The 15167-nt window shown below is 40.8% G+C and overlaps 1 protein-coding gene across 1 annotated transcript in view; it reads left to right on the top strand.

The window, feature by feature from the left end:
- Positions 1 to 15167, top strand: part of ITPR2 (inositol 1,4,5-trisphosphate receptor type 2) — a 244006-nt gene that overhangs the window by 35436 nt on the left and 193403 nt on the right. Inside the window, exons 3-9 of the mRNA XM_053942273.1 lie at positions 875 to 990; positions 2085 to 2171; positions 2860 to 3018; positions 6890 to 6988; positions 8151 to 8234; positions 9079 to 9225; positions 10424 to 10519. Coding sequence (XP_053798248.1) covers positions 875 to 990; positions 2085 to 2171; positions 2860 to 3018; positions 6890 to 6988; positions 8151 to 8234; positions 9079 to 9225; positions 10424 to 10519 — 788 coding nt within the window. The remainder of the gene's footprint in view (positions 1 to 874; positions 991 to 2084; positions 2172 to 2859; positions 3019 to 6889; positions 6989 to 8150; positions 8235 to 9078; positions 9226 to 10423; positions 10520 to 15167) is intronic.

The following is a 15167-nucleotide window of genomic DNA, read 5'->3' as shown; positions in this document are numbered from 1 at the left end:
GAGTTGAACAAAATTCAGTTTCTTGCCATTTAACAGTAGCTTTCAACTAATTGTGTTTTGGGAAATAAAGATGAACAATTGAACAAGCATTTAGGGAAGAACCCCTTGACTTCATTCCAGACATCTCTCCCCTTTCTTGATCTGCAGCCCCCCACTCCACATGGGGAGGTGGTGGGGATGGCATGAGGGTTGGTGTATTGACATTCTCTTTCCTTTGCTGCTCATTTCTTATTCAGCATCTCAGCATTGACTGCAGTTTCTTCCTTCTCCTCATTCTTTTCTCTCATTTGCACAGCCGTCCTGCTCAGGTGGCTTCTCTCTCCTCACCTGCTTTTTTCCTGGTCTCCTGGACAGCGGTCATGTTCAGCTTGTGTCACTTTGATTAAGAAACCCTAACAGTAAAAACAACTTGGTGAAGGCACAGAGACCCCAAACTCTGTGTGAACCTGCTTGGTGGCTGGCTGCTGAATGCCCCTGCCACCCTTGGATTCAGTAGTGCCAGGAGGAGCTGGGCAAGCCAGGTGTGGCATACAGACAGCAGGACCACTCTGCCAAGGTTTCCAAGTGCCTTCAAACAGTGCCTCTTTGATGCTGGGGTGGTAATAAAGCAGGAGGTAGATATGGCAGGATCGTAGCCTGGGGCTCTTACAGGGAAGAGTGGGAACCTGTGAGGCTTTAAAGGCTTTAGGTTCAACTCTAATGTTGTGCCACCCAGTTTCTGGTATCATTGCCACCAAGATGACTTGGTGGCTGTGTTTAAGCACTGGTATCTGGACATTTCTGGACAGGAAAAAAACTTACTAAAGCATACTTACAAATGAAGGAAATGTCTTTCAACATGACTTAAGAGTATTTCTTTAAAATCTTTTCCCAGACTGCCTTTTCAAGGTGTGTCCTATGAACAGATATTCAGCCCAGAAGCAATACTGGAAAGCCAAGCAAGCCAAACAAGGAAACCATACTGAAGCAGCACTGCTGAAGAAACTTCAAGTAAGAGACATCTGTATTTGTAATCTTATCTCAATCTGCAGGCTGTAGAATTACAATAGCACCAGAAAGAATAATAAGTGCCTTGGGAACCACTGTGATAGGTATTATTATGCCACCATAGCAACTCTATGTTCTCCTACCTCCTGACTGGCATTTATAGCCCTTCGCCTGGTGTTTATCTCACTTTGGGCTGGGGGTTTTGCCTTTGCTGTAAGCAAGGTAGTGCTTTCAGAAATTTTATAAAGTAAAAATGGAGTTGTTAAAATCAGGGTGGAGCCCTGGTTTAAATAATACTGGAAATCCTTACCAGGAATTAGGCAGAGGAGTGGACAAAGAGATGTCCTCAATGCTTTAGCTGGGGAATTCCTCAAAACTGTGTTTGTCCTTGCCTTCAGTCTAAGTGATGCTTTTGTGAATCTTATTGGAGATTGTATTTTGTCTCAAATACAGTGTGGATGGAGCAACTCATCTGTATCTGAAAAACAGCTGGCCTGATGTAACTGAATGCATGAAATGAATTGAAAACAAGGTCCTGTCAAAACTGGATGACAGTTTTGTGGGCAGTGGAGAGGTCACCAGTGCTTCCATTTAAAAAAAGCAAGGAAGGCACATGGTGTGTGGCCAGAGTTACACAACAATTAGTGCTGGGAGGGAGAGTTTGCTCTGTGGCTGTGTTTGACCTAGTCTATTCTGTTTAATTTTAATGTTGCCAATTGTGAGCTACTGTTTTTGTTTTGTTGTGAAGTCCATGTGTTTATGTACAATTAAACCCCAACAAGTAAAAGGTGACAGTGAGAAGCTAATCATAAGCCTTTTTTTATCCTTTACAGGATCAAATAAAGCACATGAAATTACTTTTTGGGCTTGAAAAATTTTAAAATAACATGCATTTAAGGTGTGACCCATAGTTTGTGACAGAGTCCCTATTTTGGGTAAAAAACCATCAGAATCAGCGTCAGGATTTGGGTGCTAATATTTCCAGTGCAGTAATGCTTGTAGGTTGCAGGATTTAAATATAATGCCATTTCCTTTCTGCACTGTGTGTTTCAGGTACTTCTTTTGTAGAGTCTAAAGAAATAATCATTCTCTTGCAGCATGCAGCAGAACTGGAACAAAAGCAGAATGAAAGCGAGAACAGAAAGCTGTTGGGCGAAATTGTGAAATACAGCAACGTTATCCAGGTACACCTATTGAAATCCATCTGCCTTCTCAGTGTTGGAAAGGAAACAGTTGTTTCATTTCGAGGTTACAGTGAAAATTAACTATTTCCCTGCTGTAATCTGGATTGTCAAGGGTCAGGTAAACAGAACTTGGTGAAGTTTACAATATTGTAAACTTTTTCTGCCTGTTTCAAAGCCTACCAGAAGTGCTGCATATTCCTGTTTAAATAATATGTCATAATAAAAATTCTATGTGTATTTCTTGGTGCTGCAATTTAGAATCTGAATGTAGATGTGTATTTTATTTTCAAGAGTTATTTCAGAATCATGCTATAGAGGTGTTGTGCAGCTCCTTTTATATCATTGAAGTAATCTGTATCTCATGACATATAAATGAGACAGGAGCTAAGTTCTTAAGTGCAGTACAACTTTTCTGTAATGGATGTAATTCCTGATGGGAACACTGCAATGGACACTTGCCCTGATGTAAAATTGATCCCTGACACATTTCTCTCAATCTGAGATAGAGCATCTGTTTTCCTAAACTGTAGCATACTTTTATAACTGCCTTCTAGTTATATTTTGTATTTATATTTATTATAGAAAATCTCTGCAGTGTGAAAGCCTGCGCCTCCTCTTTTGACTGGAGAGAGAAAAAGCAACTAAAAGCTGTACTATTTTTAAAAAAAAATATTCTTTTTTTTCCCAGCTACTGCACATAAAAAGCAACAAATACCTTACAGTCAACAAGAGATTGCCAGCTCTTCTAGAGAAGAATGCTATGCGGGTGTCCCTGGATGCTGCAGGGAATGAGGGCTCCTGGTTTTATATCCAGCCCTTCTGGAAACTGAGGAGTGAAGGTGACAATGTAAGTGGAAATACTGAATGTGTTAAGAAGAAGGGAGAAGAATTCCAGGAGACAATTTCTTCACTGCCGGACTGTTTCATAATGGATTCAGTTCAGGAAAGAAGAAATTAGAAGAGTGATTAGGACTTTTACCTTTCCTGTGAAACTGGAAAGTGTTAGTAAATTATATGGTCTGGAATCTTATGTGTTGCCACATTCAGCCAAGCCTCTCTTAGCTTTGCTAAGTCTACCTTTTGTGTGCAGATATACAAAGCTGACAAGAAATCATAGTTTATGCTAGAGACTTATTTTTTTTAAAAAGGTTTTGGGTTTTCTAAATTTTTTGGCAACATTTTTTTTCAAGGGGTCAGTAGAGAATGTCTCTAGGAAATACATCAGCTTTCTTTAAATCTGTATTCACTTTTGACGTGAAAATGGTCCAATCTATGATTGGAGCTGGGTTGAATAGTCTGGAAAGTCTTTTCTGGGTAGGTTTCAGCAGGAGTCTTGCATATTGATGAGGGGAAGAATGCACAGGAGAGCTCTTTGCTGCAGATCTGAGAGCTGTGCTGTGAGATCACAACTCCCTTCTTCATTCTGTGGCTTGGTTAAGTGCCTGATTTGGATAATTTAGATCTGCCTCTGGGAAGGCTATAGGATGATGAACTTGTGTGGTTTTATATTGTAGACCTGCCTGAGAATATTTGGCTCCTTTCCCCTGTGTATAATCAGTGAAAGCCTTCTTAGGATTGTAGAAAGGAATGCCTCTTTTTTCAGGTATTTTCTCTCATTAATATTGTGGTTACCCAGCCCTTGGGATGCTCTCCAGGATGGGTGAGTGTGGTTGCTTGCAACTCCTTTTGCAATCTGTTGTTGAGAGGAGAAGGATTGCATTCCCTGCTCCTGGTCAAATATCCCTAGAGTCAAGAGCCTTTCCCTGCTCCACGTAGTGATCAAAAGGATATGTGAAAATCCTCCTTCTTCCCAAAGCCTGTTGCAGAGAAACAGAGCAAATATAGCCCTCAGGGGGGCCTCTGCATGGCTTTTCAGCTGAGGAAAACAAATGTGGCTTAAACATTATCTCGGTACTTATTTTCCTTCTTTGGAGAGAAAAAAAGGTGACTTATTGTTTTGGCTTAATTTCTTGGAATAACGTCAGTTCAGCATTTTATAATTTCTCATGCCTAGAAAATAAGTGTGTGTGTGTGTCATGCTCTCCAGAGGGAGGACCTGGGATTCCCACCTGTCATCTGCAAAACCATGGTGAGCCCTTACAGCAGGCCATCCCAGGCCTTCAAAGTCATCCTCAGTACTGCAGAGATTCTGATTCCATTTTCCTCTGTTGTGCACGCATGAGGGTTGGGAAGAAGACCTGCTGATCTACAAAGATTGCAGATCGATGCAGGGATGGCAGTACCATCCCATCGCACAGACCCCTTTCCTGGTCTGTTCCTGTGGGGATTTATCTGACAGGCTCTGAGCCGTGAGGGCTGTGTGGCAAACTGGTTTATTCCTAACTCAGGTTCCTTTGGAATGGGCTGCTGCTCATTTTCTGTTTCCACGTTGCCTTTCAGAGCTGGCAACTTGCCATTGTAATTTACAGAGGGAATTTACAAAGGGAGGTTGTTTCTTGTTTCTATTAGGCCCAAGCGGATTTGACAATTTTCTTTGCAAATTTCCAGCGATAAACATTACTGCTCTGGCAGCTCTCTTATAAATGCTTTTGTACATTTCTACCTCTTCAACAGACACACAAACCAGGCAGCTGTTTCACAGAGGACAGGAGTAGCAAGTGATGGGGGAAGTCTTCATTTTCCTCTCACAGATAGGAGGGAGGCTCCAGCCTTGTACCCACTACTTCTTGTCAGTTACTCCCAGACACAGAAACCTTTCAATTCACGGAGTTAGCTTTGTATATCAGGCCCCTACTCTGTTTAGAAACTTCACTTTTTTTTTTTTTTTTTTTAACTATATTTCTGTTCTATAATGAGGAAATTCCCTAGAAAACATGTTTTAGAAAGTCTTTTAAGCAATAGGAGTGAGTATTGAATTTTTGCTTGGATGGCTGCTACTGTGCCAGGTAATGCAGGCAAGGTAGAGCTAAATATGCCATATGTCCTAAAAGAAAAGGAATCTGATACAGGATGTCATACAGAATGAAAAGGAATCTGATAGAAAGTGTGACTCTTCTGGTAAGCAATCACAGTTTTTTAGCCTTGTGAAATATTTTAGAACTTAGTTTTCTGAAAGAAGGTTAGCTTAGTTTCACTAGCAACTGATTAATTTTGCAACTCAATGAAAGTAGCTAAAATAATATGACTGAACATTTACAGTAATTGGCATAACTACAATATTTTCTGCGGACTTTTATTAAGTCTTTTTAATTTTTTAAGCTGCTCTTCAATGGGAGATAGGACTAATTAAGGCTAGAGCTGGTTCCAGGTGGACTGAACAGCAAAATATACCCTGATAACAGGATTGGTGCTGTGTGGATTGCACTGCAGTTATTTGCCATTTTAGTGTTTTTTTTTTTTTTTCTTTTTAAATAAGATGCTTAATGTTATGTTCTCTTAATGATTTAGTTGTGATAGTCCTGGTGTACATACAATAATTTTGAAGTCCTGATTCCACTTTGCAGGATGCAAACCTGGTGGTATTTTGGTTAATGAATTGTCTGGTCATAACTTCTTAAAACAGGCTGTAAGTAATGTCTGTGTGAAGCATGGCATGCAGGAATGTATTGCATAAGAAATGTCTTATAGGCATCTTGTCATTATTTTGATTCTGTTAGTGAACTTGTTCCCGTGACTTGGATCAAGTAGGATTTCTGTGTGTGATCTGAGCATGGTGACACTGTCTTATGCTACTGTTTATTTTAGCTGTGTTAGTAAAGAGCAGGCAAATCTTCCTTTTCACCTCTGCAACGAGGGGGCCAAATTCACCTGCATTGAAGTTGCACAAGGCTGAACTGGGCTCAGCTTTTTTATCAGAAATGTGCTGATCAATGCAGAAAGTGTTTTTGTTTGTCTTCCAAAAGAAAGCATGGCTTGTGCAGCATTTCATGTAGTAAAAAAATCACATGTAGCCACTTGTCTTCATGTTTGTGCTCAAAAGTGCTGTGAACAACATAAGCAAATCAGGACCCAGTGCCAACCAATCTGTGTGGATTGATATTTTTTATTATTTATTTTTCCCCCTTCCAGGCATGAATTGAATTCTCCATATGCATGTCTCACGTTGTTTTTAGATTAAAGAAGTTTTTCTATATCATAAAGAATTGCAAGAGCATGGGAATTTGCTTGCAGGGAGCCAGCCAGGAATTCCTCTTGTAGAGAGAAGGTCTCTCAGTTTTTATACCTGCTGCCTGTGCTGAGCTCAAGCACCATTTAGGGAGCAACAGCAGAGGGGATGGAGTGTGTTTACCTCTTTCTGAATTTCCAGTGATTTCTGTGCCTCTCTAGGTTGCAGTCAAGCAGACTGAATCACAGAACTCCTGAGCCTGTCAGGACATTTACCAGCAGATGGTCCACAGAACTGGGGGCTCACGATTACTTTCTAAGCTTTCACTGGGATAAAGAGAACTTACTGTAACTTTTGGATGAACTGAGCTGCTCCTGGAGTTTGTGGATTCATATCTATTTCATGGTCTGGAGTTTCTGCTGAACTAGGGGACATGCTTATTGGGAATGCAGGGGTTCATTAGTTGGAAATCTTGAACCCAAGTGATTGTACATCATGAGGGAACAGACCTGTTGTGTGAATTGTCTGCAAATAAATTCACTGAGCGCCATTCCTAAAGCATGCATTTGAGTAATTTTCTAAATGTGCTACATTACTTCATGTTATTGGCTGGCTACATAGGTCTAAATTGCATTTTATTTCTGTCTTCCAGGTTGTGGTGGGAGACAAAGTTGTTCTCATGCCAGTCAATGCAGGACAGCCTCTGCACGCCAGCAACATTGAGCTTCTAGATAACCCCGGCTGCAAAGAGGTGAGTTCAGGAGGGCAAGAGGGGTAACTGCTGATCTGAGATGGTTATAGAAAGGCTGAGGGAATTGGGATTGTTCAGCCTGGAGAAGAGAAGGCTTTGGAGTGACCTCACTGTGGCCTTCCAATGCCAAAAAGGAGCCCACAGGAAAGATGGAGAGAGACTCTTGACAAGGGCCTGGAGTGACAAGACAAGGAGGAATGGCTTCATACTGACAGAGAGAAGGTTTAGATTGGGTACTAGGAAGAAATTGCTCCCTGTGAGGGTGCTGAGGCCCTGGCTCAGTGTTGTAGGCACAGAGTTTGTGATAATTGGGAGTGGGGCTGGGGCAGAGCCTCATCCCCAGTGAGTACAGCTGTGCAGGACAGGTGAATGATACTGAAGGTAATGAGCCATGGAATGCCCAGGTGCACTGACCAACCACCAAAGGGAACAGAGTGCACACAGGTTTAATGCATGTAAAAGAGTGTTAGAGATTGTACTGTAGTATAATAAGGGGCTGCAGTTACTTGAAGCCTTCTTTGCTGTTGGTTGTGCCTCCACCATCCTCCTGACAGCAGAGGTTGCCCAGAGAAGCTGTGGCTGCCCCTGGATCCCTGGCAGTGTCCAAGGTGAGGCTGGATGTGGCTCTGAGCAAGCTGGGATAGTGGAAGGTGTCCCAAGCCCATGCCAGGGGCTTGGAAATGGATGATTTTTACATCCCTTCAAACTCAGGCCATTCTGTGACATGTTGTTCTTTACTGGTAACCAGAACCCACCGTGAGCGCACCATAGGCTCAAAGCCAGCCTTAAAAACTGGTTCCAGCTCAAAAACCCAAGATTAAATATTCTCACTGCAGTGATGTTCTGGCACTGAAAACTCTGTGAGGTTTCCTTGGGTATCTCAAACTCTGACTGATGTGAGAGTAAATCCTCATTCAGCATTCCTTTGGGGGTGGTCTTGGTAGGCTGTCAGCAAACAGCAGTATTTCCCCACGCAGTCTTCTCCGATATTACGATCATTAACACCTGAGAGCTTCAGGACCAGGTTTAAGAACTGTACAGATATGTAGCTAAGCCCTGTCCCCTGCCATCCTAGATGTGGTGTAGTCTTTCAGAAGAATGGAATGTCTCAGAAAAAACCCCATCCCCATATATTATTATTGGATTTTTTTTTCCTCTAAAGGTAAATGCTGTCAACTGTAACACAAGCTGGAAAATAACTTTGTTCATGAAATTCAGTAGTTACCGAGATGATGTACTGAAAGGAGTAAGTATGATTTTTAAATTGTTTTTTGAATTCAAAAAGTCTTACTGTATTTGACTGTAGAGAAATATTACCTGGTGAATAAAAGAAGAAATAAGGACTTTATGGAGATGTTCAAAGTGGTATTACAGGCTTATAGATGACAATAACTGTAATAAGACAATGTAACTTTACATGCTGAGGTTTTGCACAGTGCCATGCCTGTAGATTAATCTGAGATAACTTACATTTTCATTTTAAAGATAAGCTTAATTTCTCCTCACATGTACCTTAATAAATCATTGTCAATGGCTATTTTTTCAATAGGTGTCAAGGTACCAGCAGTTTTTGAGGAAGAATTTGAAAGGGAAACTGATATATTTGTGTAGACCCATTTAAGGATAGTGTTTCAAGTCTTGGAGAGAGGCAGGAGGAAACAAAAATTATTCCAGCAGAAAAAATAGAGACTGGGCGTTGGTGTTGATTGCAGAGTAGAAGTGATAAGATAACACAATGTTAGAAAAATCTCTTCACTTCCCTTAAATAGAGAGATCAGAAATGAAAAAATCAATTTAGTAAAGTTAACTAGAATTAAAAATCACCTTTAGGTTAATTTTTCCCCACTGTTCATTGTGGTGCTTTCCCAAAAGGCCATGGGTCTCCTGCAGGACTGAATTATCCCATCTGATTTCCAGACTTGGTGCTAAGATTGAATGCTCTTCACTTGGTACCTGTTCCAGCAATAGGAAGCTCAGAAGTATTTTCTTCCTATCAGCTCTGCTGGCTTCACTGGAGCTGTTACAAACAGAAAATTAGTCTAGAGGCTTTGCCTACCACTTAACAGTGCTTCTTTTTCATATTTCTTTAGGGAGATGTTGTGAGGCTGTTTCATGCAGAGCAAGAGAAGTTCCTGACCTGTGATGAATATGAGAAGAAACAACACATTTTCCTCCGCACTACGTTACGTCAATCAGCCACGTCTGCGACGAGTTCTAAAGCACTATGGGAAATAGAGGTATTTTTTTCTTCTTTTTATAAATATTTTAGGACCTGAAGGCCAGGGCTCAGTAAAAAAACTTCAGCACAACATGAGTCATTCAGAGGTTCCTGATATCATCACACACCTCCCTGTAACTATTATTTCATGAAGCGGTTTGTGTAGGATGAACCCTGACGAGCTGCTTTATTGCTCTGTGTGTGTGGAGAGAGGAGGCTTTCTTACTATATTTGCCTGCACTAAAATGAGGAAGAGTCAAATTTCAAATTCAGACTTGATGTAAATGGTGTGATTTTATCAAAGCCAATCAAAGGACACGCACCTCTCCTGAGTTTTAAGTGTTTACATTTAACTTCATGTACAGTATAAAAAATGGAAATCCATGGCTGAGAGGAAATCTCCCAAACATCACACAGCACATCAATGTTTGTTTAACGTTAACCTGAATAAAGATGGTCTTGTGAATGGGGATGGTTTTGAGAAGGGCACTAGCAAACATTTTTGTTCAACTAAGAAACATTGGAAATTGGTAGGTCTCAAATCCTTGCTGTTACAATAATGTAACTCCTATACCCAAAAGTTCTTGTCTGATGAAGAAATTTTGTGCATTTAGAATAATCTTAAGAAAAATGGTTGATTTTTGTCTGGGTGAGGATTGTCTGAACTTATTGGAGATTACTCCTTGAAGGAGACACACACTGCTACATTTCAAGAAAGCAAATGACCTACAGCTCAGTCAAGGGATAAAAGAAATAACCTGTGGTATTTCTGATGATATGAGAATATATCACTTGAATGAAAATTTTTCAGAAGCCCTTAGTATTGACAAAAATAGAGCTGGTATAATTGGTAAAGTAATGTATGATGGTTTGAATTTTGCTTTTAAGTAGTGCCTAGTAGTAGAACAGCTCTCCTTACTTTCTTGAGCTGCAGATTCACACCATGTCACTTAAAAGCAAAATTTGGCTCATCATGTTTGCAGGGAATAGATTAGTGAAAGCACAGAAAGTCATAGGAGTATTTCCTGGCACTTGGCAAAAAGTAAATGTAAGTAGTTGTTATCTATGGTGAGCTTCGTGTAAGCACAGAATTCCTCTCTTTGGCAGGCTGTACTGATGTTGTTTGCATATTTTTATTAGGCGTGAGCTGCAGGAAATGTCAGTGACCTGAAGTATGATCTTGAGGAGCAGGATTAAAATCTAAATTCTTCTTTCAGGTTGTTCACCATGACCCTTGCCGGGGAGGGGCAGGACAGTGGAATAGCTTGTTTAGATTTAAGCATTTGGCAACTGGAAACTACTTGGCTGCAGAGGTAAGAATGCCAGTTAAACAATTGCTTGTGTGGTGCCTAACCAAGTCCTGCTGGTTCAGAACTGCTGTAGCAGGTGGGTCTGCAGTGTAGATATTCACAAAGATCCCACCCTGGGCCCCTGCTGGATCATATGTTATTGCTGCACCCAGGGACTGCAAGGCAAAGAGCACTGTGAAATATCCACCATGTTTATACTGAAAACCCTTGGGTTCATTTATCTCTCTGCTCCTGTTTGCCCTTGATTTTTGGAGTGGTATTGTGACTTTGTATTGGTGTCATGTGAGTTCATTGTGATTATATAGGCTGCAGGGTTCTGCTATTGCACTCTTGCCTTTTGACTAAAATTTGAATAAAAAAAAAGTCTCCTGATGGAATGGAAGGTCCCAGAGGAGAAAGATCTTGCAACTTGTCTGGTTACTACCTGGTACTTCGTATTAAGGCAAAAGAGTATTATGACTCCCCAAAAGAGCAGCTTAATATATTTCAAGACTCCTTAAAAATAAAATATGGCTCTTGACAAGCTGGAATACAGCAGATAATACCAAGTGTATGAAATGTTACAGTCTTGGATATTTTAATGGTTGCAAGAAGCTGTGAACTTTTTGAGTCATATTTAATCCATATTAACACAGGACTGTGTACAAATTTTATCAATGGAGTTAAAAGTAGGTTTTTCCCACTTATTTAGTTAGGATTGCTTATTTTAACTCATGCTTTGAAGTATGACTGCAAAAATTTACTGCAAGAAGAAAGTTATAAATCACGATATGTTAGGGAACCCCTGAAAAAGGACTTGCTCGAGTTAGATTTACAGCAGTGCAACTTCTGTATGCAGACAATTCCTTAGTATTCCCAGGGTGCTGCTTTTGTGTTCCAGCTCCTGTAACAGCCTGCACTGAATTCAGAGGAAGAACAAACAGGAGCTATCAGACCTTCATTTATTTCTAATTATGTCAAGGCTGCTATGAAAACATAAACAGTGGACTGCTAATAATAGATAATAATAGCTAATTTTCAAGAGGCAACCAGTACTCCCACCTGTGAATTAGGAGTATTTTCCTTTCTGCTTACAGTGAGGGATGCTCCTAGTAGGAAGATTTTGCTAGCTGGGCTGATGGAGAGTCAGGAAAAGTATTGAGCATACTGATGGGCTTCTTTCTTCCACAAGGGGATCTGTCTGGGGGATTTTAGGTGAAAAATCTTCAGGTGAAGAGATGCCACACTACACTCAATGTCAGACCTGAGCTTACGTCCTTTCTACCTCTGGAAAGGAAATCCCCATCAGGCAGACTTGTAATATGGAGAATATAATTAGCAACAGTGGAGTGAGAGCTGGAAGAGCTTTTGGGTCGAACAGAGGTGATCTGCTGGGACTGGAGACCTGCATTGGTGACTCTGTCTGTGAGGTGTAAAATACCTGTGGTGGAGATATTAAAGGTACTGCTGTAATAAAACCCTGTGAACTGTATTTTGCACAGTTCATATGTCAGGCACAACACACCAGCCAGCCAGACACGTCCAAGATTTATGAACAGGCAGGCAGACACCTCGTGTGCGTGACCTAACTTTAAATCAATTGGGCAAAGCCTCTGAGCACTTATCTGTGCTCTGGCAGCACAGGGAGATTACCCATGGTATGGATTATCAACAGCGTCACACATTGCCATGACCTGATTTTGTTTAAGCCTCCTTGATAAAGGTATCTAGAGTGGAATAAAAAGTACAAACACAAGAAGAAAATTCACAACTCTTTTAAGCATTCTGTTGTTGGCTAATGATGCAATTTCTGTCACAGTTTGAGCTGTTGTAAATCAGAATACATCACTATTTATAACTGTCTTTTTTTCTTACTTCATCCTCCTTTAAATCAGCTTGATGTGTTGATGTGTGCCATGGAGGCTTCTGCAGGGGAGTCTTGCATGGGTCAACTCTCAGACAAGGAGCAGAAGTGTCCTTCACCTGGGTGCCTCCCTTTTCTCCTCTCATACCTTGTGTGAGCAGCCTGTGCCTTCTCTTTTCCTTGGAGTCATCCTGTGCCAGATGTAAATGGTCAGTTGAGACTGGAATTGGTGGATCACTGCTGAGCCTTGTTGTGAAGGGATGCCCCTGCAGCTTGTTAAGGCTGGGGGATGATCTGGGGGCTAAGAAAATTGAAGATGCTTGTCTCAAAGAACAAAGGAATTTAAAGCTGATAAAGGTGTTTCAATACTAGAGTAAGCAAATTAATAAAAGTGAGGCAATATTATTGTTCAGTAAAAAAAAATAAATATAGGTGAGTACTTGTAAATCTATTTGTTACAAACTTGAGAGGATGAAGTCAGGATGTGTAAATCCTAAATTCCATATTCCTTAGAAGTACAGTCAGTCATCCAACTTTCGTTGCCTTTCGAAGACTTCTGATATCTCTGACTTCTGACATAGTCTCAAGTAGTAGTATTTTCTTTAATCCTCTTTCCACTTCATATTATTTAGCCTAATTTTAATTACTGTGCTTCGAAGTTCTCTTAAGACCTACTAATACCTTAAAGCAACCTAGAGACTTCTCCCAAACTTTGGGCTGAAGGTGAGCCACCCTGAAAGACCCGCTGCTGAAGGAGTCACAGTGGGAGACACTTGGTGATTCCACACACCTGCATTGCCATTCCACTGCTGCTCTGTGCACCCTGGGTCACTCAGTGTCTCTGTGTGCTCTCACACAAGTACTTAAGACACAGGAGGAATATACTGAAGAGAGGGTTTGATGTTTGGTGATAAGCTTTGGGACACTGGAAATCTGGGTACTTGGTAATGATATCTGACATTAGGAAACCTTAAGCCACAGGCTTAGACATTCCCAAAAAAGTGGAACCAAATAGTTGGCTGAAAAATTGGAAAGCAAAATTGTCATCTTTGGAGACAATAGGAATTCTACTGTTAGTGTCATAAGGGCTTGTTTTCACCCAAAAGAGCTGAGCTAGATCTTCAGCAGGGGATTTAGGTGCTAAACCACCAGCTAAGATCCAGGCTGCTGAGTTTCATTCTCAGAACAGAGTTTTATTCTCATCTTCACAGAGTCAGCAGTCTTTTAGAAGAAGTTCTGCTGAAGATTCTTTTTATAGCTCTAGTTACAGGAAAATGACCCAAGTTATTTTGAAGCTTTACATTTATAAAGAGAGGCTTAAAGGTTAGGTGAAAATTGGATGTGTCAAAGTAACAAAGATTTTCCCAGAAGTCTTTTCAGTGCATGTAGCCCATGTTGAAGGCACCTAAATCTATCTGTGTGTGTGGGAATGAGTTGCTGTTTGCTTGAATAGCTTTGCAGATGCTGCAGGTTGCGACCACACAGCTGTGCCTTTCTCATGACCACACATAACCTTTTCAATATTTTAAATTGCCAAGATAAAAGTCTCTTTGAACTGAATATCACCTTATCAATTGTGCTGAACCAAAACATGCACTTTTAATACTGTTCTCCACATGTATAGCAGCTCTGGTTCTGTGATTTCTAAACTGGGCAATTCATACTGAAACTATAAACACTTGTTTTATGAGGCTGTTAAACTGATAGGTGTGCCCACACACAAGAAATGCAGATAAGTCTGTTATTTCATATTCAACTTATCAGGTGTGGCTAAAATAATTATAAAATATGTCTGCATCTGTCAAATCACATGCTGGTCTCAGATATTCCACTATACAATAAATAAGCCACAGAACATTGCTTGTGAAACCTCGTGAGCATGTACATAACCACTGGGCAGAATTTGTAAGAAAAAAATCTGTGTTAATTCTGTTTTACATAGCTGAAGAGATTAGTTATGAGATACCTTGACCAAAATATGGCAGTAAATCCAGTGAGGTCTTTAACACCAAATTAGCTCTACTAAGCTCAGTGAATTAAGATAAGGCAGGTAAAATGGCAGCCTGACTGTTCACATTCTATGCTTCTCCAGAGCTGTGGCCATAAACAATTACTGCTGTGGAAAACTTCTTTGGCTTTCTTATAGAGTTCTCCTTCCTCTCTCTATAAGAGTGAAAGGGCAGGGTTTAAGCTGTAAAATGGATCAATTCTGATCAGAGTTTTCTTGTAAACTCTGTTCTTAAAATCCTGCCTGAAACACCCTTCCAGCTTTAGAATTATTTTAGCACTAAATGCTCTTTTGAAGGTGGGAATGATTGAATCCAGTTGGGCTGAGCAGCACAGAGTTACACACACATGAGATGAAATGACAGATGAATATTAATTGAACAGGAAGTCCAGTGCAACTTGCAAGGCTGTAGTTCAGTGGTGGAGCACTGCAGGGGTGACACAGGCTTCAGAAATGTCCTTTTTCCGCAGGTATTGGATTGTGCAGGCACAAGGTGCTGTCCCTGAGGTGATGTTGGCATGAACTCCAGGGCATGGGGAATAGGGAGTAGTCTGTGCTGGAGCAGGGTCACTGAGCTAGGGCACTAGAGCAGAGTGTTTTGGGTGGGTTAACAGGGATTGCTGAAGCTTTGCAGTACTGTCAGCTGATTTTCACCACATTGTGGTGTAAACCACTTGTTGAGAACTCTTGGGTCAATGGTCAGTAGAAGTTACTCATATTTCTTTTTCTTGAATAAATTTCTTCCCATATTACCTCACTCTACTTTTTGGTCAAAATTGGCCCAAACTGCCCCTTTCTTT

The sequence above is a fragment of the Vidua chalybeata genome, chromosome 5 (genome assembly GCF_026979565.1).
Source record: "Vidua chalybeata isolate OUT-0048 chromosome 5, bVidCha1 merged haplotype, whole genome shotgun sequence".
In the NCBI taxonomy this organism is placed as follows: Eukaryota; Metazoa; Chordata; class Aves; order Passeriformes; family Viduidae; genus Vidua; species Vidua chalybeata.
Note: the sequence above shows the minus strand (reverse complement) of the source record. Positions and strands in the feature narration are given on the sequence as shown.